This window comes from Phascolarctos cinereus, unplaced genomic scaffold (genome assembly GCF_003287225.1).
Source record: "Phascolarctos cinereus isolate Bilbo 61053 unplaced genomic scaffold, phaCin_HiC Scaffold_726;HRSCAF=1367, whole genome shotgun sequence".
NCBI lineage: Eukaryota > Metazoa > Chordata > Mammalia > Diprotodontia > Phascolarctidae > Phascolarctos > Phascolarctos cinereus.
In genome coordinates this window covers 186,824,233-186,846,140 of record NW_027556098.1, presented here as the reverse complement: position 1 = coordinate 186,846,140, position 21,908 = coordinate 186,824,233, and the positions used below count along the sequence as shown (strand labels likewise).

At 38.7% G+C, this 21,908-nt stretch overlaps 1 protein-coding gene across 5 annotated transcripts in view; it reads left to right on the top strand.

Moving 5' to 3' along the window:
- Nucleotides 1-21,908, top strand: part of SLC39A10 (solute carrier family 39 member 10) — a 143,390-nt gene that overhangs the window by 82,511 nt on the left and 38,971 nt on the right. The window contains exon 1 of one of the 5 annotated variants that reach the window (XM_020993523.2): nt 8,275-8,433. The exons of 2 other annotated variants lie outside the window; for them this stretch is intronic. Coding sequence is in view for 2 of the 3 variants with exons in the window: in XM_020993521.2 (XP_020849180.1) it covers nt 9,130-9,358 (229 nt within the window). In the remaining variant the exon portion in view is untranslated. Of the gene's footprint in view, nt 1-8,274; nt 8,434-8,896; nt 9,359-21,908 lie in introns of those variants that run through there. 2 more of the 5 variants (XM_020993521.2, XM_020993522.2) reach the window with 2 other exon arrangements.

Genomic DNA, 21,908 nt, shown 5'->3' with positions numbered 1-21,908 from the left:
AGCATTTATTAAGCCCTTTCTCCCTAAGTTTCAGGCTTTGTGCTAAACTTTAGAGATGCAAATTCAAGCTATTCTAAAGGGGCAGACAACACATAAAAGGGATGAGAAATGATGGCAGTCATGAGATTGAAGAATGGCTGGTTTGGGCCTTTCCTCAAAATGGAGGTTTAGGGAAGAACTCACTAGTGAGAGAAGTAGGCCTGAAGGAGCTGAGGGAGAAGGCATGTGAGCAGGGAAGCCTGGTGCTGTGATTGGTTATTACGTTGATCAGAGTTCCAAAGTTTTTCAAAGTTTTTTATTTTTTCCTTTATGTGTTTTGGTCATCGTATACATTGTTTTTCTCTTCTGCTCAATTCACTCTGCATTGGTTCATACCAAGTCTTTCCAAATTTCTCTAAAATCATTCCTTTTACCACTTCTTATGACACAATAATATCCCATTATATACGTTACAATTTATTAGGCCATTCTCCAATTGATTGGTACCACTTTGTTTTAAGTGTTGTTGTTGTTCTAACAAAAAGTGATGCTATAAATATTTTTGTGCGTATTCACCTCTTGGATTGTTTCTGCAAAATAAGATGGTTGAATTACACGAGTCCTAAGGTCCCTTCCAACTCCCAAATCAAATGATTCTATAATTCTTTATGATTCTATAATTCTTTAAGGATTTTTTTGTGACAAAAAACTATTGTATTTGCATATCTTCATTTTTAAATTATATGCACACAATATCTTTATCTACACATAGTTACTTTTGCATGATCTATAATTACTACAGAATGTGGAAGATCTGTGAGCCTGTGATTTCGAAACTTAGTGTAGGAAGTTCCTTTTTTTAATGCAGATTGTTTTTCTGTAGTGTCTGACACTCTCTGACCCCACTTAGGGTTTTCTTGGCAAAGATACTGGAGTGGTTTCCCATTTCCTTCTCCAGCTCATTTTATACATAAGGAAACTGAGGCAAACAGGATGAAGAGACTTGCCCAGGGTCACATAGCTAGTAAGTATATGAGGCCAGATTTGAACTCATGAAGATGAGTCTTCCTGATTACAAGCCCCTTGTTCTATCTACTGTGTTACCTAGCTGCCATGGACCATATACCATCTTAATATTTGAAAACAAACATTTTTAAGCACCTCATTTCACCAGGACAGTCTGATACTGTGATTTGGGATGAAACTCAAAGTGATGAATTCAGAATACTAAAGGTGAAAGCCCCTCACAAAAGGCTTGTAAAGTACCTGCCAGCTATTGAATATTCCTGACTAGATGTGAATCTCCTAAAATATTATACCAGCTTCTTAGAAGAAGAAAGGCTGAACATAGGATGCTATGCTTCCTCGATTTATGCATTTGGAGGGAGAGAAAAGTCTAAATGTGATTATCCATAAAGTCTTTTATTTGGGAGATTTTTAGAGCTTACGTGTTGATACACAATGTCCTTCATTTGCTCATTTAGGAAAGATCTGTGTTTTGCAGTTATTCTTTAGGCATAATTACTACACAAAGTAAATCCTGAGTGGCTGATTGCCAAGCATCCATCCTGGTCTCCATAACTTATGGAGTATCTACTTGGAGAGTCACAATCACACGAACTTTTTCTTTATCCTGGAGGCAGAATGTATAGTCTGGTGTAGTCCAGAGCACTAGCTCTGGAATCAGAGGACCTGGATTCAAATGCTACTTCAAATACCATGTATGTGGGCTTAGACAAGTAACTTAACTTCTGGAGCCTCAGTTCTTTCATCTCTAAAGAGAAGGAGCTGGATTAAATGGACTTTGAGGCCACTGTGAACAGGACGGCTGCAAAATTATGAGCTTGTAAGACATTTGTCTTTATTGTCCTTAGTTTCTTCTTCCTGACCCCTCCCCTTCCTTTTTTCCTTGTTATCTCTCATTTACCTAGTGTGACCATATCCTACCTCTTCCTCAGGAGAAGGATTGCTTTTGACTGGATTAGGGATAGCAATTAACTCCTGGAAAATTTTTTGATGAGCTGTTAATTGTAAAAGATTAACCTAATTTAGGGGGGTTTCTACTGATTCACAACTATGGGGAACCTGAGTCCAAGAGAGATGGAGGATTGTGTACATTTATAGCAGTGCTTTTTGTTGTAGCAAAAAACTGGAAACAAGGTGGTGCCCAGTAATTGGGATATGGTGGAACAAAATATGGGATATGAATATCTTAGAATATCATTGTGTCATAAAAAATGTTGAAAGAAACGCATTCAGAGAAACCTGGGAAGACTTGTATGAGTTGATGAAGAGTGAAGTGAGCAGAACCAGTTTGGCAAGAATGGAAACTTCAAAGGAGGAGAAATCACAGGAGAATGAAAGGAGCAGGGTGACAGAAGTCTGGAAAGGCAAGCTGGAGGCAGATTTTGGAGGAATGCCAGACATAGTTTATGTTTGATTCAGTAGGTCAAGTGGAAGCACCAGAGTCAATATGATTTTATCAAGGCCCTGCTGAGTTTAAGGAAGGCGTAACTGCGGCATTTTAGGCATTATCAAGGCAGGCCATAGGATCATAATTCTGGGACTAGAAGGGTCCTTAAAGGCTATCTCATCCAACTTCTTCATATTACAACTGATGAAACTGAGACCCTAACAGGTTAAGTGGATTACTTACCAAGGCTTACACAGGTAGTAAGTGATGCCACTGGGATTTAAATTTATCTGTAATTAAATTCATTATGAAATTTCAATGCTCTTCAGGCAGGGACCTTCAAAATGCCCCTTTAATTATACCTCATAGATAGCTGCCCTCTTTATCTGTTGAAAGAATCATAGGTTTGGAGCTGGAAGGATCTTCAGGGGTCAATATTTATCTGCTCCAACCTTTTCATTTCGTAGTTGAGGAAACTGACTTGCCCAAGGTCACACAGGTTGCAGGTATCATAATCAGAATTTGAATCCAGGTTCTCTAACTCCAAACTCCAACCTTTCAATTACATCTGACTGCCTTTTACACATTGTCTTGTCTCTCCATTTTTGCAGTGCAGGGTCATAACAACAAAAGTATATTATAGAGAGCTAATAGGAAAGAGAAAAAGATGTAAACAGCTAGATTACAAATAATAAATACCTGAGAGGTATAAACACCAATCTTTGACTACTTTCATAAACCCTTTTCCAGAAGTATGCAAACCCTTGTTTCTATTAGGTACACACACACACAGTCACTCCTGCCAGAACTGACGATATTTTTACAATGCTTTCAATTGAGCAGTGAGCTGCTCTAAAGAATCCCTACAAACTGTGAAAAGCCCCAGCTACCTATCTCCATGATCAATAGCCAGGTTCACCTTGTTTTATAATCTTCATGTATGAACAAAACTGGACCAGTAATTTTGATTTTTGTGCCCTTGGCAAGAGACAAGAAAACAGTTGGGGTGCTCTAGCAATCTGGGGAAGATCTTTGGCCCATCTGTTAGTCTTCTTGCAGGCACTAGGTGGTGCAGCAGATAGAGTACCAGGCCTGGAGCAAAGAAAATCTGTGCTTGTATTTGGCCTCAGACACTTCCTAGTGGTGTGACCCTCGACAAGTCACTTAACCTTTGTTTGCCTCAGTTTCCTCATCTGTGAAACAGGGATAATAATAGTACCTACCTCCTGGGGTTGTTGTGAGGATTGAATGAGATAATAACTGTAAAGCACTTAGCACAGTGACTGACACATAGTAAGCATTATATAAATGTTATAAATTATTGTTATAGCTTTTTTTGTTCAACAATTGTATTTTTGCTCATAGGTGCTAAATTCAGTAGATTCTGTGTTGTCCTCTAAATTTCTGGCTCCTCTCTAGTTATGGCTCTGGCCAACATTTTCTTGGCTATCTAAATTTGGAATTTAAATTGAAGGTAAGTATAAGAAATTTTTTTTTCCTCTAAGGGAATATTCATTTGTAGCTCTGGTCATTGCTTCTTCGCTAACAATTCAAACAATTGCTCTTAAACTATGTGATTAAAAAAACAACAACAGTGATATTACTAATGAGCAGCATGAAATTCCTGATGTAACTTTTAATGAAATATTGTCAGTTCTTTGTGAATGATTATTTATTTTGTACTTCAATACAGATTTTAAAAACTCCTTTCACACTTAATCATACTGAAGAAAATAGCAGGTCTCTCTATAACAGTGACTTCCCTTAGTCACATCCTGTCTCCTTCACAGGAAAGGACCCAGGAATGAAGTCATGATACCAGTGCTAACTCCCACTACGTATGCTAAGTAGATCTTTATAATTCCCTAAGATTCTGAATTCACATATTGCTTCATATGGAAGTAGACTTACAGAATGCAAAATTTAAATAAATGGAAAACAATTTTAATTTAAGCAGTTCCTACATAGACAAAATGTGTGGAAGATTTGAAGCAATTTCACATGTAATTACACTCATAGAGAATTAAAGCTGGAAGGGATCTTTGTGCTTATCTAAGGTTCTTATACAGATAAGGAAACTAAGGCATGAGGCTAATTGAATCCTAGATCAGAGGTCTTTAATATGAGGTCAGTGAACTTGTTTTTGAAAAATATTTTAATAACCGTATTTCAGCATGATTGGTTTCCTTTGTGATCCTACATACTTTATGCATTTGAAACATTATCTTGAGAAATCCATTGATTTCACCAGATTGTGAAAGGAGAGCCATGACACAAAAATGGCTAAGAACTCCAGGTCGAGCTCATACGGTTAATGTCTAGGTCTCCTGACACCCAGTCCAGGACTATCTTTTTATCTTACCATCCTCCCTCTCTCATATTCCCTCTCTGAAGTGATGTTGTTACACGACCTATTAACTCCTCACATATCTTAGATAGGGTGGTATTCACCAACTCTATTTCTTTGGGTGAGATGAAGAACCACCAGATCTTCTCATCTGCCCTGCTAGTGCCTCCTAAGAGCTTCCAGGCCTTACCACCCCCCCCCCCCCCCCCCCGCCTCTGTGGCCTACTGACTTCTGGCACTTTAATCAAACCCACTGATGTAACCTAAGGACCCCAGGTCTTGTTGACTGCCCTGTAGGTAAGCTTTCTTTTAGTTGTCTCCCCCATCGCAGTAGGAACTCCTTGGGAGTGGGGATCATCTAACTTTCTCTGTTTGTATACCTAGCACTTAGTACAGTGCTTGGTGCATAATAAGTGCTTAATAGAAGTTTTTTTCATTCATTTAGCTATATCAGAAGACTGCTAAATTCTGGAAATTTAACTTCCAATAAATTGACTTTTACATATGACTGCCCCAAAGCTCGCGGTGCTTTGAGCAAGTCATTCTTTGTATCTCATTTTCAATGTCAGTAAGACAGAATTAATGATAGCTTTTATCTCAATTTATTTAGAAAATAGTTGAGCTAACAAACATGTACTGTCAAAGTAGTGAACTAGATAATAAGATGAGTATAAAGATACATAAGACTTTGTTCCTACCTTCAAGGAGTTTATAAATTAGTTGGAGGGGAATTGTGGTACGGTGAATAGGGCACTGGACTTGGAGTTAGGAGGATCTGGGTTCAAATCCCATGTTAGAGATTTACTAACTGTCTGACCCACAAGTCACTTTGCTCTGGAGTCATGGTTGATCATTGCATCAATCAGATTTCTTAAGTCTTTCAGAGTCATTTTGCTTCACAATGCTGTCTTTACTATATCAATTATTCTCCTGGTTCTGCTCAATTCACTCTGTATTAATGCATATAAATCTTCCTAGGTTTCCCTGAAATCACCCTTTTTCATTAGTTTTCATCAATATAATATTATACATATATACCACAATTTGTTCATCCATTCCCCAACTAAAGGGTGCCACTTTGTTTTAAGTTCTTTGCTGCAACATAAAGAGCTGCTATCGATATTTTTGTACATATGGAGCATTCCCTTTTCATTAGCTCTCTTTGGAAGTCAAATCCTTTTGATTCTCAGATGGCCTCCCTGTAGTCTATGCTGCCTCAAATGCAGTAGTAACTTCTGCAAACTAGTTTCAGATTCTTAAACTGAATTTTGAACTTGTTGAATTGGAATAAAGAAAACTGATATAAAATAAGATCATAGATTTAGAGCTGAAAGGGACTTTAAAGGCCATTGAATTGGACCCCTTCATTTCACAGAAAGTTGGAAATAAATATGGAGAAAAGGTTGAGTTTAACCACAGAGGAAAAAGATGAAATGAGAAATGGTGTGCTGAAAAGTTGGTCATCTCTTATTAAGTATCACAATATGTGCCTTATGCAGGCATACTAAAGAAACATATGACATAGCAAGAACTTAAAAGTCAGGGATAGAACTGGATATAGAACAACACATAGAGATATGAGAAAGTAACATAGATGAGTGGCAATATGCAGCAAACACAATTGAATCAAGGGTTTAATGATGAAAGGACTTCAGAGCCAGCTTTTTGAAAGTGGTAAAGGGCTCTGAATTGGTAAAGAGGAGGCAGAAAAAAAATGCTTCTGTGGGTATGGTATGTACACAGGAATGAAGACATGAATAAACAAGTTATGCAAAGGGACAGGCAAACAGAACTACATGGCTGGAGCAGAAGCCTGGATTGGGGGGAGTAAGAAGAGGGGTCAATCAAGCCAGGTGATGGACAGAGGGCATGAGAAGCTAGGCGGAGGTGGAGCTACTTTGGGTACCATCTCTTGAGTCTGTCTTATTTTTTCTACTCACACCACAACCATGAGTTCAGATCCTCATCACCTCTAGCCTGTTAAGCAGTCTCCCTGTATCCAATCAGACTCCCTCAAAATCAGTTCTTACACAGCTGACAAGCTGATATTCCTAAGGTTTGACCATATCACTTCTCAGCCCATAAAATTACTGTGGTTGTCCATTGTCTCTAAGATAAAATGTTAACTCTCTTCAGCATTTAAAGTACTTCATAATCTAGAGTCAACCTATCTTTCCCAATTGATTAGGCATTACTCTTCCTCCTTTTTGTCCTCTTCCTTGTCCTCCTGAACACAATAGCCAATATTTACGGAACAACCTTAAGGTTTGCAAAACTTTACAAATATTTTATTTGATCCTCACTACACTTCTGGGAAGTAGGTACTATTATTATACCAACTTTACAAATGAGGGAATGGAGGCAGACAGAAGTTAAATGACTTGTCCAAGGTCATGAAACTAGTAAGTGATTGATCCTGGATTGGAACCCAGGTCTTCCTGATTCCAAGTCCAGCACTCCAGTTAAACTTATCTCTTTATTGTTCAATGTACAAAACACTCCATCTTCCCAACTCAGTGCCTTTGTAGTCTGTCCCCATATTTCTCCCTCATTTTCTTCTCCTCTTGGAACACCTTCAAAGCTTAATTCAAATACCTGAAACCTTAAGAGTACTTTACAGAATAGATTCCCTATTCTTAGTTTCTTCTCATTTTGAATAATTTGTGTCTATCTTGTGTTTACTTACTCATGAGCATGTTTTAACTCCCAGCTACCATATACATCCGGTGAAGACAGGGGCTGGCATACTTTTGCATTTTTATCCCTAATAATAAGTGCAAAATAAACGTTTTTTTGGTGGGTCTTAGGGCTGTGCCTTGAGTTTTTCCTGGAGGAAGCTGAATAGAGAGGGAAACCGTCACAATCGTGTACTTAAAACTACAGACGATCTACTCCAACTCTTACCATTTTACAGATGAAGAAACTGACACCTGACTAGTAACTTACCCAAGCTCACACAGGCATTAGACAGAATTTGAAATCTGATCCTTTGACTCCAGAACCAGAACTCTTTCATTTCTGTCAGGCTGCCTGGAAAGGCCCCTTATTTGGGGGAATCCTGAGCATAGTTATAAAAGACTATCATAACAGCAAAATCTGTCATACCCACTGTCATCCACTTTGGCAACCACAGATTACTGCTCTTTCTCCGTGATTTTTGCAGAGGCATCTGATGGCCTCTCACCTTCCTTTTTGTTTTTCTTAAAAAAAAAAAAAGATGTCAGGGAAAGCCGTTGCCAGTGTTCCAACCTCATAACAATTGTCAAGTGGCAAAGGGCATTTTACGCATGCGTTTCAAATAGCCCTACAAGCCACCCCCAGCCTCTCGGGGGCAGTGCCTTCCTAAGAACAAAACTAGCGTGGAGCATGGGCTGCGTACTTAGCGTAGAGTCTGCTTTCTATTTGGCTCCGCCTACTAACGAAGACTCCGTGAGCTATTGTACGTAACCGGCGTTCCCAAGGTGAATGGCGGAGAAGTTATGTGTACGCCAGTAGCGTAGCCTTCACCCGAGAACGGGGATGCGGCTGCGCGGGTGATTGAGCGGGGCTTTGTACGCCGGCAGCGTAGCCGAGCGTGGGGCGGGCATGCCGCCTCGACGCAGCTAGCGCAGCTGGTTTTGATGAATACGCTCTTTAGTGCAGCCCGGGTTTGGTACCGAGCGGAGAGGAGATGCACACGGCACTCGAGTGTGAGGTAACTATAAAACCCCGATTTGTTTACATTCCCTCCCCCAGAACCGGCCCCATCCACTACAGAGACCGCGAGTCCCGGGACCGCGGGGGGTGGAAGCGGGCGGCAGAACCGGGGATCCTCGGCCGGGTCCCCGGGGGCTGGGAGGGTGTTGGGTAGCCGGGCTACGGCTTTCCTCCCCCTCCGTCCGTCCCAGCTGCTGGAGACAGCGGCGGCGTGGGAGAGGGCGGCAGAGCGGCGGGCGGTGCGCGGAGCTGTTTTGCCCTTCACGTGCGCCCAGGGGCTCGCGCTGGCCGGGGTGGCCGTTCGCCGGCCGGCGGGGCCCCGGCTCTCGGGCTGCTCCCCTTCTCAGAGCCGGAGGGAAGCTGCGGCGGCCGGGGGAGGGGCGGGGGCGGCGGCGGCGGCGGCCGAGCAGGAGGGGGGAAGGTGGGGTGGTCGCTGGGGGAGGCCGCGGTAAGGGCGCAGCCCTGCCTAGCTGGCTCCACGCGGAGACCGGCTTTGCTTTAAAGCCCCGCTGCAGCCTGAGTGGAGGAGGTCCGGGGACGGCAAACCCGCCTTTTATTAGCTTAAAATGGCTAGAAGGGTAACGGCCGTGGGGGCCCCCCTGCCGCCTGAGCCCTGGGAGGGGGCCCCGATCATTTTGTTATCCCATCCTAATGGAAGATCGATCGGGGGGCGGTTTGACCGAGGTGGGGGAAGATGCCCGTGAGCCGAGGATTCACGTGGGAGGAATGGGTGGGTTCAGGGGACGAAATGCGGGAGAGGGCGGGGGCTCGCCTGGCGGCGCCCGGAGCTGCGGCGTGGCTCCCTCGCTTTGTTCTGAAGGTGGCAGAAAGACGAGCGGAGACGGGGGAGGGGCTGCGCCTGGGACCCTCCCTCCGTCCTCCCCTTTCCAGCCTAGGATCCCGGCCAGCTCCTCCCCTCCCAGGTGAGGAGCACGAGGGGCCCGGGCCCTGGCGAGGCCGCAGTGAGGGCGGGGCGAGCGTGACGTGGAGGCGCTTCCTCACTGCAGTCTCGGGTGGGGGCCGCTTCACGTGGGCCTGGCCGGCCTAATGCCCAGGGAGACAAGACACAAACCCCCGCGGGCCCCGAGCTGGGCCTCAAAACCAGTGCTACATGTATCTATTAAAAATATAGGACGTTCGTCTTAAGCTGTGTCCCGAGCCCCATTTTAAAGGAGAAATCAACCGAAAAATCCCTTAGAATGTAACGCTAGCAAAATAAAAAATGCAGAGACATAAATAGCTGTGTGACCATGGGCAATTAACTTGTGCTGGACTAGACAGCCTCTTGGGTCTTTTCCAACTCTTAACATTCTGTGATTACTTGGGGGTAAACTTGTCACCACAAAAACTTTTAATTTATCACTAGGAACTTTGAAACTGGAGAAAGGAAACCCTAAGTAGCTTTAATTTTAAATAATTTATTATAATTCCCTGGAATTTTAGTATTTTGAGGGGGAGGGATGGGGAGGGTAACCTTGTCTCCACGAAAACTTCATCTTTGGTAGATTTATCCTTAGGAACTTTGAAACTGGAGAGAAGGAACCTTAAGGAGCTTACATGTTGAAGAATTTATTTGCTTCGCTTTGTGTTTATAAATCCCTGGCATTTCATAAGTGTAAATCCTACATTAAATTGATAATTACAAAAGGACACTGTTGGGGAGAATCCAGTTTCGAATTGGTTTAGACGCGGAGTGTAAATTAAAAAATAAGGATCTAAGTGCCTACACCCAGAAGTCTTTATTTTCACAGGTTTCATAATAGCTTATTTTTGTAGTCTTTATTGGGAATTTATGATGGGATAGCCCCTTCCAGTTCTGGAACTTGCCGAGATTTTTCTTACTGGAATAAAAACAGCCAGAAGCTTGGCATATTGTCAGTTTCGAATCCAGTGTCTTTCAACACTTAACTGTGTTCTTACTTACTTTGCCCAGTGTGCATTAGGAAGCATTGATGAGTTAGAAGATGTATTTGGTTAAGTATTTCCTTCCTTCAAAGCCCGACTCAAAGAGCAGGAATAAAATCGAGCCACATGGAGTATTTTTCTAATACTGATACAGTAACTTTTGCATGATGTGTTTGTATACTTTGTATGTAAATACTTCACTGTAGTTTTGTGCTGTTACTGTGATTTTTTTTTGTTTTGTTTTTCCCAGCAACAGAATTCAGTACTTGAATTACTGGCCTTAGTACAATCGTATGTTTTCTTTTGTCTCTTTTTTGAGTCCTCTCTCCCTTGTTCCCTGTCCCGTAATTTGAATACTGTTGTTCTCTTGTAGTATTGGGTCTTTCAAGTAACCATTTCATACTGGTTATTTCCAGTGCCTGACTTGGACATCAAGGACTATTTTGAGTAGTCTAAATAAATCTTATTTCATATTTCTGAAGACCATTTTTAGAACATTCTAATTTTTTTTCTTGGATGTCTGCTTTCAAATTTAGCCAAATAAAATTAATTTTTAGCAGAAAATGTCATTGATTATTTGGTTAATAATAGACACCAGCATGCCTAGACACATTGTAGGCATTTAGTAAATACTGGTTGAAGTAAAACTTCATATCTTTTCCCCTTCCCTAATGAAGAATGCTAACTGGAAAGCAAGATTCATGAATGGGCAATTTTGTAATCTTGTGCCATAAAGAGGTAGGCTGAATGGTACTGGCCCAACAGAAGAAAAAAAGAACAAAACAAGAGAATAGACTAGAATAGAAAAAACAGGTGGGGGGGAACCTTGTTTAGCTAATGTATGGCCACAGAAGTCAGTCTGTTCTATATTTACTGCTGTAATCTTATTAAAAACATTGTGGATACTTATAATAACCGATTTTCAGAAAAGTTTACGCATGTGAAGCCAGAGGCTTGATTAGTATACCAACAGCATAGTGGTGCCCCCTGGTGTTAATTTACTGCATCTTGAATCTAGTTTTCTTTAAAATGTGCTTTCCTAAAGCATGCAAGTTTTAGTTATTTCTATCATTTGCTTTAAGCGTTGCTCATGAGGTGAAGGGCAGCATGTGTTCAGCCCTTTTACACATCAGTCCATGTGTATTTTGAGGGGTAGGAGGGCAAACAAATGACAAATGTTAAAGAACAAAAAACAGGAAAGAGAATAGCAACTGCACGCTCTTCGAGTTTGTCTTTTTTGTCTACGAAGTCTGACACTTGATTATGTAATTTATTTCGAGACCCTCTTTTCTCTGAATAATTGTATTGCATGATTCATGCTTCCTTGGTTAGTAGTTTTTTTTCCCCTTTGTTTATCCTGATTGGAAAATAAAACTTGAAATTATAAAACTAATCGTGTTTTATTTTTAAGGTTTAGTTTGTTGGTATAAATTATTAAGTGGGTAACCTTGAGACATTTCTGAATGTTTAAGATTAAGTTTTCATACATTGACTGAACTGATAATACCTCATAGATGAAAACTAACATTCCTGAATAGTATTAGTTGAAAATTTCAACTTAAATTTGTGAATGGAATTAACAGCAGAATTAAACTAGTACTTTCTGTTAAATTTGAAATTAAGAAAATAAGGCACTTAAAAAAAAGATAAAACCTAGAAAAAGGGAGAATTTTATAATGAAGAATTCTTTATCTGAAATGTATGCATGTTATCTGAAGTGTCTGAATCAGCTCCAAATATTCTAAAATTTACAAAAACGAAATAAGTTTTGTATTTACTGGTCTCCTTGGAATCCAATGATGCAGCTATTGACCAAAATATTTCTGGATTTCCTTTTTTGGAATTGCTTCCAGAAACAGTTTGAATACATAAGACATCTATAGTCTCTTTATTTTCACTAAAAATGTCATCGACCAGTTTCATTACTTGCTTAAATCGACTCCGAGAATGACTCAGAAAAATGTATAGAAATAATATCTAGAGAAATTTGAAATTTTTAGCTCTAAGTAAAATGGACTGCTCCATGCACATGGCTTCTCCCATACTAAAAGTCCACAACTCACTATATATTGGGTATATTGTAGAAGGGATCATTATTCATGTTCAAACAGATTCTGTGAAGTTTTGCCACTATAGTGCAGGCCTTCGTCGCTTATAACCGCACTGTTGAAATAGCCTGTTTTGGTGGGTCTGCCTGCCTTGTCTCACCACTAACATCCTCCCAGCCACTAAAGTGATTTTCCTAAAGCTCAGCAATGACCGAGTCACCCTCCCTACTCATAAAACTATTTCCTGTTGTCTCCAGGATCAAATACAAAATGCTGTCTGGCATTCTTAGCCCTTCATAATTTAGCTACCTTCTACCTTTCCAGTCTGTATACTTTACTTCCTGTCACATGTTCCTAGATCCAGTAATACTAGCCTTCTTGTTGATCGGTGAACAAGATACTCTATTTCTCCTGGTATTTCTTCTGTCTGGCATGCATGGGATGCTTTCCTTTCTGTACTCAGTCTCCTGACCTCCCTGGCTTCCTTTAAGTCTCAATTAAAATCCCTTCTATACTGAGATTTGTCCCCAGTCCCTCTTACTTCTAGGGCCTTCTTTTTGTTAATTGTTCTCTATTCTGTATATAACTTGATCTGTATGTATTTGCATGTTCTCCTTTGTTATATTGTAAACTTGAGCATGAGAACTATTTTGCCTCTTTGTATCTCTAGCACTTAGCACGATGCCTGGCACATAGTATGGGCTTAATAAAGTTTTGTTTATATTGATTGATGTGTTCTTGCAACAGAGCTATCAATGCTGTTGAGGGGTGTTTCAAGAAATGTTAAATAGAGCTTCCTAAATGACTATTTTAGAGAGAATGGCTGATTTGTAGAGGTACCTTAGATCAGGGTTAAGAAACAGGAGTGGATGCGATTTGTTTAATGAGAACATAGAAAAGTAAGCAACAAATAGTGAAAGCCTATTCTACATGTAGAACACAGAATATTTAGTGGGGAAAAATTTGCCGTAAATAGACATAAGGTAACTTTTAGTGATCCTTGAAGAGCATAGTGGTAATGTATAAGTCAGTCCAAATCCCATCTCAAATTTACTGAATTTGACTGGATAACTCATTTAACTTCTCACAATATTTTTCTCTGCTTAAGGAGAAATTATGTTTGTACTACCTGCCACAGAGTTGTGAAGAAAGCTTTTTACATACCTAAATGTTACATATGTGAAATGTTTAAGGAAAATACTAAAGATAGGTCTATGCAGAGATGTAGAGGACCTTAGAATTATCTGGCCCCACTGCCTTTATCTTACTGATGAAGTAATTCTCCCCCAAAAAACTGAATGAATTTGTTGATATGACAGTGTCAGAATTGTTTTTAGATACTAAGCCTCAGAAGTACTGTATTAGGAATTTGTTATATCCATTGTGCTTCTCTTAGTGAATTAATCACTTAAATTTGTAAATTAGTTTGCGGAGTTAGACGTACCCATCTAATGAGAAAATACTTAGGCTATGACAATACTTCAGTGGAAGGGAATTTTAAGAAGCCAGTTGATAAAAAATCTCTTTATTCAGTCTATTTTAGAAACACTAAAAATGTAATTAGCAAATATTTTTGATTTGGTGACCATCACATATGTATTTGCTTCCAAAGTTAAATATTAAAACCTGATTTACTCCTCTATTTCTGACTTTCGTTATATGGAGAATTACATTTTTAAAATGTAGCTCTTGTTATTGATAGACAAATGTCAGGTTACCATTGTAGGGAGTATTAAGCATGGGGAATTGTAAAATGTGTGGGGCAGGAGATTTGCTCTTAAGAACCTTGTAACTTGAAGACAAAACATTTGGTGCTAATAAGATCAGTTACCTATGATTATGTCACTAGATGCTTTCCCTAAATTTATCCTTTTGTTAAAAGCATTCTTTTAATGTCATTAACTTATATTGCCAGTGTGGTTATATTCTTTGTTCAGGGTTTCATAGTGCCACCTATTTGCTGAATCTTGTGGATGATGAGGGGGAAATCGTTATCACTTCAACTCCTATTCCCCTTAATTAAAGAATTTTGTTCTTCTGAATTTGCTTATGGTTGTGACTCTTATCCTCTCCCCTAGCAATGTATCCTTTACTTTGTCACATACAGTAAGACTTCAATTAATGGGAACCCTAATTTAAAAGAAATAAATTCTATATTCAGTTTTATGCAAAAAATCTAATAATAGAGCAAGCTCGAAATAGGAATAAAGAAAAACTTGTTATGACTTCGGTAAATAAAGATCTTTTGTGCTTTCTGCAGCTGTGTTTATTACTATACATTCTGAATTGTTTAGAATACACAATTCTGACCTGGAGGCAAGAGCCTGTGTTTCAATAATACAGTAAGTTTTGACAGCTCACCCTGGTGCAAGAAGTTAGGCAGATTTTCAGTTTATTAAATTTATTCATAGATTTTGGTTTCGTACGACAGATATTTCATCAAACACCCAAAGATCTCTGTGATCTCCAGAAGCATTTACTTCAATTGTTAACAGGAGGAATTCTAACTTGTAACTTTGATAGTATAATATAAACATTGACACAAGAGTCTTGTTGACTCTCAGTGTTGATTTTGTCATTATTAATATGTTTGAGATAAATTTCATTGTTCAGGTCACTGGGGTAGCCCCAAAGTTACTGAGCTATACTAGGAGGAACTCTCAAGGTCTTCCTGCGGAATTGGGTCATCCTTGTTTTTACTATTTCTACCCTATTCCTTCCTTCCTCCTGCTCATCTCCCCTGCCATCCAACACATACAAGTTATTAGTAATTTAGACATTTTAATGAGAAGTAGGAGACCATAAGAAAACCCTTTCAAAGTTAAACATTGAGAGCGTGAAGGAAATTGGACTGACGTCATCACATCTGCTTTTTTTGATAAAAGTACTAAAGTACCAATTTTTCAGATGATAAATATACAGTTTTAAGTGAGAATGGGTGCATGATGACGAGGTAGCATCCTTTATCCACTGTGCTAGTAATGTCTAAAAAATATTTTTAATGCTCTTGAGTCGAAAAGCACTGACACAAAAAGATAATTTTTGGAGTGTCTGAAAACTTGAGAAACTCCTGTTCAGCCTTTGATTCTTGGGTAATGTTACCAACAGACTTCTTGGTGTGTTCAGGAGTTTATTTAGGGAAGTGTTTATAAATAAGTAGCCTAAGTAGTGAATCTTTCTGTTCAGTGGTAGGAGTAGGTAATAATGGGTGCAGTCTCATCTAGAGCATTGGTTCTCAAATTTTTACTCTAAGGACCCTTTTACAACTCTTAAAAATTGAGGACCTCCTCACAACCCCACCCCCCAAGAATTTTTGTTTAGATTGGTTATATCTGTTAACATCTGCCATATTGCAAATGCAAATGTCTTAGTATTATTATGGAAGTAGTTTTGACCTCTTAGACTTCTGAATGGGTCCCTGGTTCCCCAGACCACACTTTGACAACGATGACCCAGAGGGAAGAGCAGACTCAGCTCTGTGGGAGGTTGGAGAAGTCAAGTGAAGTGACATAAGGACAGGATCCTATGGGTGGCAGTACTTCCTTACCTCTTGAATATTGCTAGGTGTGAAGTATAGAGATGGCATTTTTATTGGGGTAAAAGTTCCTTCTCTCTACCCTTGTTGCTTTAGGACAATGCTTCATTTAGCCTTTACCATTTAAGACTAGGAAAATGCAGTGCATTTGCAATCAGAACCTGGATTTTGAATCCTTACTACTTACCACCAGTATGGCCAATGAGCATCACTTAACATCTGGACCTTATTTTTCTTCCCGTTTGTGAATGATGAAGACTAGAAGATCTCTAGCATCCCTTTCCAGCTCTAAATCTGTGACTCTTAAATGCTAAGTTAAAAACCAGAGAATGGGTCACCAACATTTTCTTTCTTTTTTTTTTTTAAATTTGTTTTTAGCATTCACTTTCATAAGATTTTGAGTTATAAATTTTCTCCCCCTCTTTTCCCTCCCTTTCCTCAAGATGGTGTGGAATCTGATATAGGCTCTACATATATGTTCATATTAAACATTTTCACATTAGTCATGTTGTAGAGAAGAATTAGAACCAATGAGAGGAACTATGAAAAAGAAGAAACAGAACCAAAAATAGAGCAAATGGTATGCTTCAATCTGCATTCAGACTCCATAGTTCTTTTTCTGGATGTGGATAGCACTTTCCATCATGAGTCTTGTTGGAGTCATCTTAGATCCTTGCATTTCTGAGAAGAGCTAAGTCTGTCAAAGTTAGTCATCATACAGATGTTTCAGCAACATTTTCTAGCGGTTGATCTTAACCTATTTCTTTGAATAGTTTTGTCATCCTTGTAGTCATGCTAGCCTGAAGTCCTCTGACTCAACTCTCTCACCATCTACCTTCAGTCAATTGTCGAGGCTTATTGGGTTTTTTTTCTTTATAATACTTAAAATCCATGTCCTCCTGTTATATCTCTAGTTGAGACCCTTAATGAATTTTTGTGGGGCAGCATGGAATAGTGGATACAGTGCTAAATTTGGAGTGAAGATCTCTTTACTAAAGGTGGGCAACTCATTTAACCTCTTATCCCTCTTTTACTGGGAAAGAAATTCAGGATAACTCCTATAGTACCTACCTTAGAAGGTTAAGTTGCAGTGAGGTATATAAAGTTATATAAATGCCAGTTAACATTTTGCCTGGATTATTGTCTCCTAACTGGTCTCCTTTCCCCCAAGTCTTTATCCCCTGAATACATTTGAGTAATCAATATACCAAAGTAATTGCTTCCCTACTCAAAAATTAATAGTTGTCCATGGCTGAAGTAAATTAAGTATGGAATCCTTGAGTCTGACTCTACTCCATCTTTGACATTTCAGTTGGTGGCTACCCTTTAGACAATTTTCTAACCAGGATAGTACTACTTACCCATATACTACTCAGCCCATTCTCTCCCATCTCCTTATGTTTGCTTAAACCATCATGGATACCACCCCCTTCACCCTCAGCTCTTTGGCTACCAAATCTCTGTTCTTAAATCTCCCTTTGAAGGCCTTAAGTCTTGATGAACAGTTATTCATAAAGCCTCCCCCCTTCTTCCAAAATCTTCCCATTTCATTTTGCACATAGAATACTAAGTTGTTTATTTTTATGTATATGTCTAATCTAAAGACAGCTGGTAAGTCCCCTAGAATGATTTACAGTGTCGTCATTTCATCTTTGTTGAATTGTTTGCAAATAGAAAAGTGTAGGTGCTCATTTCAGCTATCTAGTGGTAAGAAACTGCTTTGGTGAGTCCTGGTGAGTGATTACATTGATGGTATAGTTTCTAAAATCTAATAGGAAGTGGTGGCAGTCATACCACATGGAAACGTAAGCATTAGTAAAACTATAATAGATTCATTCCCCCAGCATACTTGGTTTGTCACTGTTAGAAAAGGAAATCAAATTGGTCTGGTACAGCTTTGACTTTACAAAGCCATATTAGTAATGCCCTGGATCTTATGTTTATACTTCCAGGGGACAACTATGCCAATTATGCCTTGGGAGTACATGTGAAAAAACAAAAAACTATAAAGAAATAGTATAAAGTACAAACTAATTTAGCCCAGAAAAATAAATAGTACATATATTGAGAGGGTTGAAATGACTGGAAAGGTCAGATCTTTCCTATAAAGTTATTTAAGCTCATTTTTAAAGGAAATAAGAACTTACATTTATTTAGCACTTTCCTCACTAGAGATAGTATTTTTAAAATTGTTTTTATTTATTTCATTAAGTATTTGCCAATTCCATGTAAAATTTTAACAATCATGTTTTAAAATTTAGAGTTCTAAATTCTCCCTCCTACCCCTCTCCCCTCCTTGAGAAGGCAAGTGATTTGATTTTGATTATACATGCAAAGTCATGCAAAACATGTCCATATTAGCCATGCAGAAGAAAGCACAACCAAAATAAAACAATAAAAATAAAGTTTAAAAATATGCTTCAATTTGCATTCAGAATTCATCAGTCCTTCTTCTGGAGATGAATAGCATTTTTCATCATGGGCCTTTGGAGTTGTCTTGGATCATTGTGTTGCTCAGACTAACTTAGTCTTTCACAGTTGATCATTCTTACAGTATTGCTGTTACAATGTATACTGTTTTCCTGGTTCTGCTCACATCACTTTGCATGAGCTCATATAAATCTTCCAGGGTTTTTCTGAAACTATCCTGCTTGTCATTTCTTTTTTCTTGTCGTTTTCTTTTATTTTTTTATGTGATTTTTCTCAGTTGCATGTAAAAAAAATAACATTTATTTTAAAAGATTTGAGTTCCAAATCCCCAGTCTCACCCCAAAGGCATGCAGTTTGATATAGATTATACATGGGAAGTCATGCAAAACATGCCGCTCATCATTTTTCATAGCATAATAGTGTTCCATCACAATCGTGCACCATAGCTTGTTTAGCCATTCCCCAATTGATGAGCATCTCCTCATCAATTCTTTGACACCACAAAAAGAGCTGCTATAAATGTTTTTATACAAATAGGTCCCTTTCTCTTTTATTTGATCTCTTTGGGATGCAGACTTACTTGTGGTAATCCCTGGTCAAAGAGTATGCACAGTTCTATGGCCTTTTGGATGTAATTCCAAATTGTTCTCCAGAATGGCTGGGCCAGTTTGAAACTCCACCAACAACATATTGTTGTCATTCAGTCATTTTTCAGTAGTGTCCAATTCTTTGTGACCCCTTTTGGGGTTTTCTTGGCATGGATAGTGGAGTGGTTTGCCATTACCTTCTCTACCTCATTTTATAGATGAAGAAACTGAGGCAGATGGTTAAGGAACTTACCCAGGGTCACATAGCTAGTAAGTTTCTGAGGCCAGATTTGAGCTCAGGTCTTACTGATTTCAAACCCAGTGCTTTATCCACTGTGCCACCTAGCTTCCCTACAACAGTGCATTAGTGTCCTAATTTTTCCACATCCACTGCAACCTGTCATTTTCTTCTTTTGTAATGTTACCCAATCTGGAAGGTATGAGGTGATATCTCAGAGTTGTTTTAATTTGTGTTTCTCCTAGAGCATTTTTTCACATGCCTATTGATAACTTTGTTTACTTCTAAAAATGGCCTGTTCATATTTGACCGTTTATCAACTAGGGAATGCTCTTATTTTTATAAGTTTAGTTCAGTTATATATATATGTATGTATGTATGTATGTATGTACACATATATGTATATACGTATTTGAAAAATGAGGCTTTTATCAGAGAAACTTGGTGAAAAATTTGTTCCCATCTTTCAGTTTTACTTCTAATTTTGGCTGCATTAGTTTTGTTTGTGCAAAAGCTTTTTAATTTCATGTAATCAAAATTATCTGTTTTACTTCCCATAATGCCCTCTACTCTTGTTTGGTCATAAACTCTTCCCTTACCCATAAATGTGACAGGTACATTTTTCCATGCTCCCCTAATTTATTTGTGGTACCATCCTTTATGTCTAAATCATTTATCCATTTTGACCTCATCTTAGTATACAGTGTGAGATAGTGGTCTATATCTAGTTTCTGCCAAACTGTTTTGCAGTTTTCCCAGCAATTTTTGTCAGACGTTGAGCTCTTACTCTAAAAGCTTGGTTGGATCTCCATGTTTATCAAACATTGGGTTACTATGGTCATTTACTACTGCGTATTGTAAACCTAATTTATTCCATTGATCCACCACTGTATTTCTTAGGCATATTACCACTTTGTAACATAGTTTGAAATCTGGAACTGCTAGGTCACCTTCCTTAATGGTTTGGGTTTTTGTTGTTGTTAATTCTCTTGATATTCTTTACCTTTTGTTTTTCCAGATGAATTTTGTTACTACTTTATCTAGATTTATAACATAATTCTTCACTACTTTGATTGGTATGGCACTGAATAAGTAAATTAGGTGGAATTATCATTTTTATTTTATTGGCTTAGCCCTACTCATGGGCAATGAATATATTTCTCCATTTGTTTTGATCTGTCTTTATTTGTGTGAATAGCGTTTTGTAATTGTATTCATATAGTTCCTGGGTTTGTCTTGGCAGTTGGATTCACAAGTATTTTGTATCCTGTAGTTATTTGGAATATAATTTCTCTTTCTATCTCTTGTTGCTGAGTTTTGTTGGTAGTACATAGAAACACTGATGATTTGTGTAGGTTTATTTCATATCCTGTGACTTTGCTGATGTAGTTAATTGTTTTTTAGTTGATTCTTTAAGATTCTCTAAGTATACTATCATATCATCAGCAAAAAGTGATAGTTTTCTTTCCTCATTGCCTATTTTTATTTCTTTAATTTCTTTTTCTTGTGTTTTTGCTATAGCTAGCATTTCTAGTACAATATTGAATAATAGTGATGATCTTACATTCAGTTTTGCTGGGTAGGTAATTCTTGATTGTAATCCTAGCTCCTTTGCCTTCCAGTCTTTTAATGTAGAAGCTGCTAAATCTTGTGTAATCCTGATTGTGGTTCCATTATATTTGAATTGTTTCTTTCTGAACGCTTGAAGTATTTTCGCCTTGGCCTGAGAGCTCTGGAATTTAGCTGTGATATTCTTGGGAGTTTTCATTTTAGGATCTCTTTCAGAAAGTGATCAGTGGGTTCTTTCACTTTCTATTTTACCCTCTGCTTCTAGGATATCAGGACAGTTTTCCTTGATAATTTTCTTGAAAGGTGATAGCAAGGCTCTTTCTTTTGATCATGACTTTTAAGTAGTCCAATAATTCTTAAATTATCTCTCCTGGATCTGTTTTCCAGGTCAGATGTTTTTCCAGTGAGATATTTTACATTTTCTTCTAATTTTTCCATTTTTTTTACTTTGTTTTATTGTTTCTCGGTGTCTTATGTATTCTTTAGCTTCCACTTGTCCAGTTCTAATTTTTATGGAATGACTTTCTTCAAGGGTGAGCTTTTGTACCTCCTTTTCCATTTGGCCAACTTTGCTGCTTTTTTTTTTTTTAAGGCAGTTGGAGTTGTGACTTGCCCAGCCAAGGTCACACAGCTGTTAAGTGTCAAGTGTTTGGTTTGAAGCCAGATTTGAACTCAGGTCCTCCTGACTTCAGGGCTGGTACTCTATCCACTGCACCACTGAGCTGCCCTGCCAACTCTGCTCTTTTTTTTTTTTTTTGGCTAGGCAGTGGAGTTAAGTGACTTGCCCAGGGTCACACAGCTAGTAAGTGTTATGTGTCTGAGGTCAGATTTGAACTCAGGTCCTCCTGAATCCAGGGCTGGTGCTCTATTCACTGCTCCACCTAGCTGCCCCCCAACTCTACTTTTTAAGGAGTTGTTTTCTTTATTGACTTTTTTGTACCTCTTTACCCCGCCCCCCCCCCGTTTTTTGTGCTTTCCTTACCAAGCTGTTGACTGTTTTTTCATGATTCTTTTGTATCACTCTCATTCCCCAACCCCCCAGTTTTTCTTTTACCTCTCTTACTGGATTTTAAAAATCCCTTTTGACTTCTTCCTGTTCTTTTTGGGACTGACACCAATTCACATTTTTCTTTGAGGATTCACATATAGTCTTTTTTTACA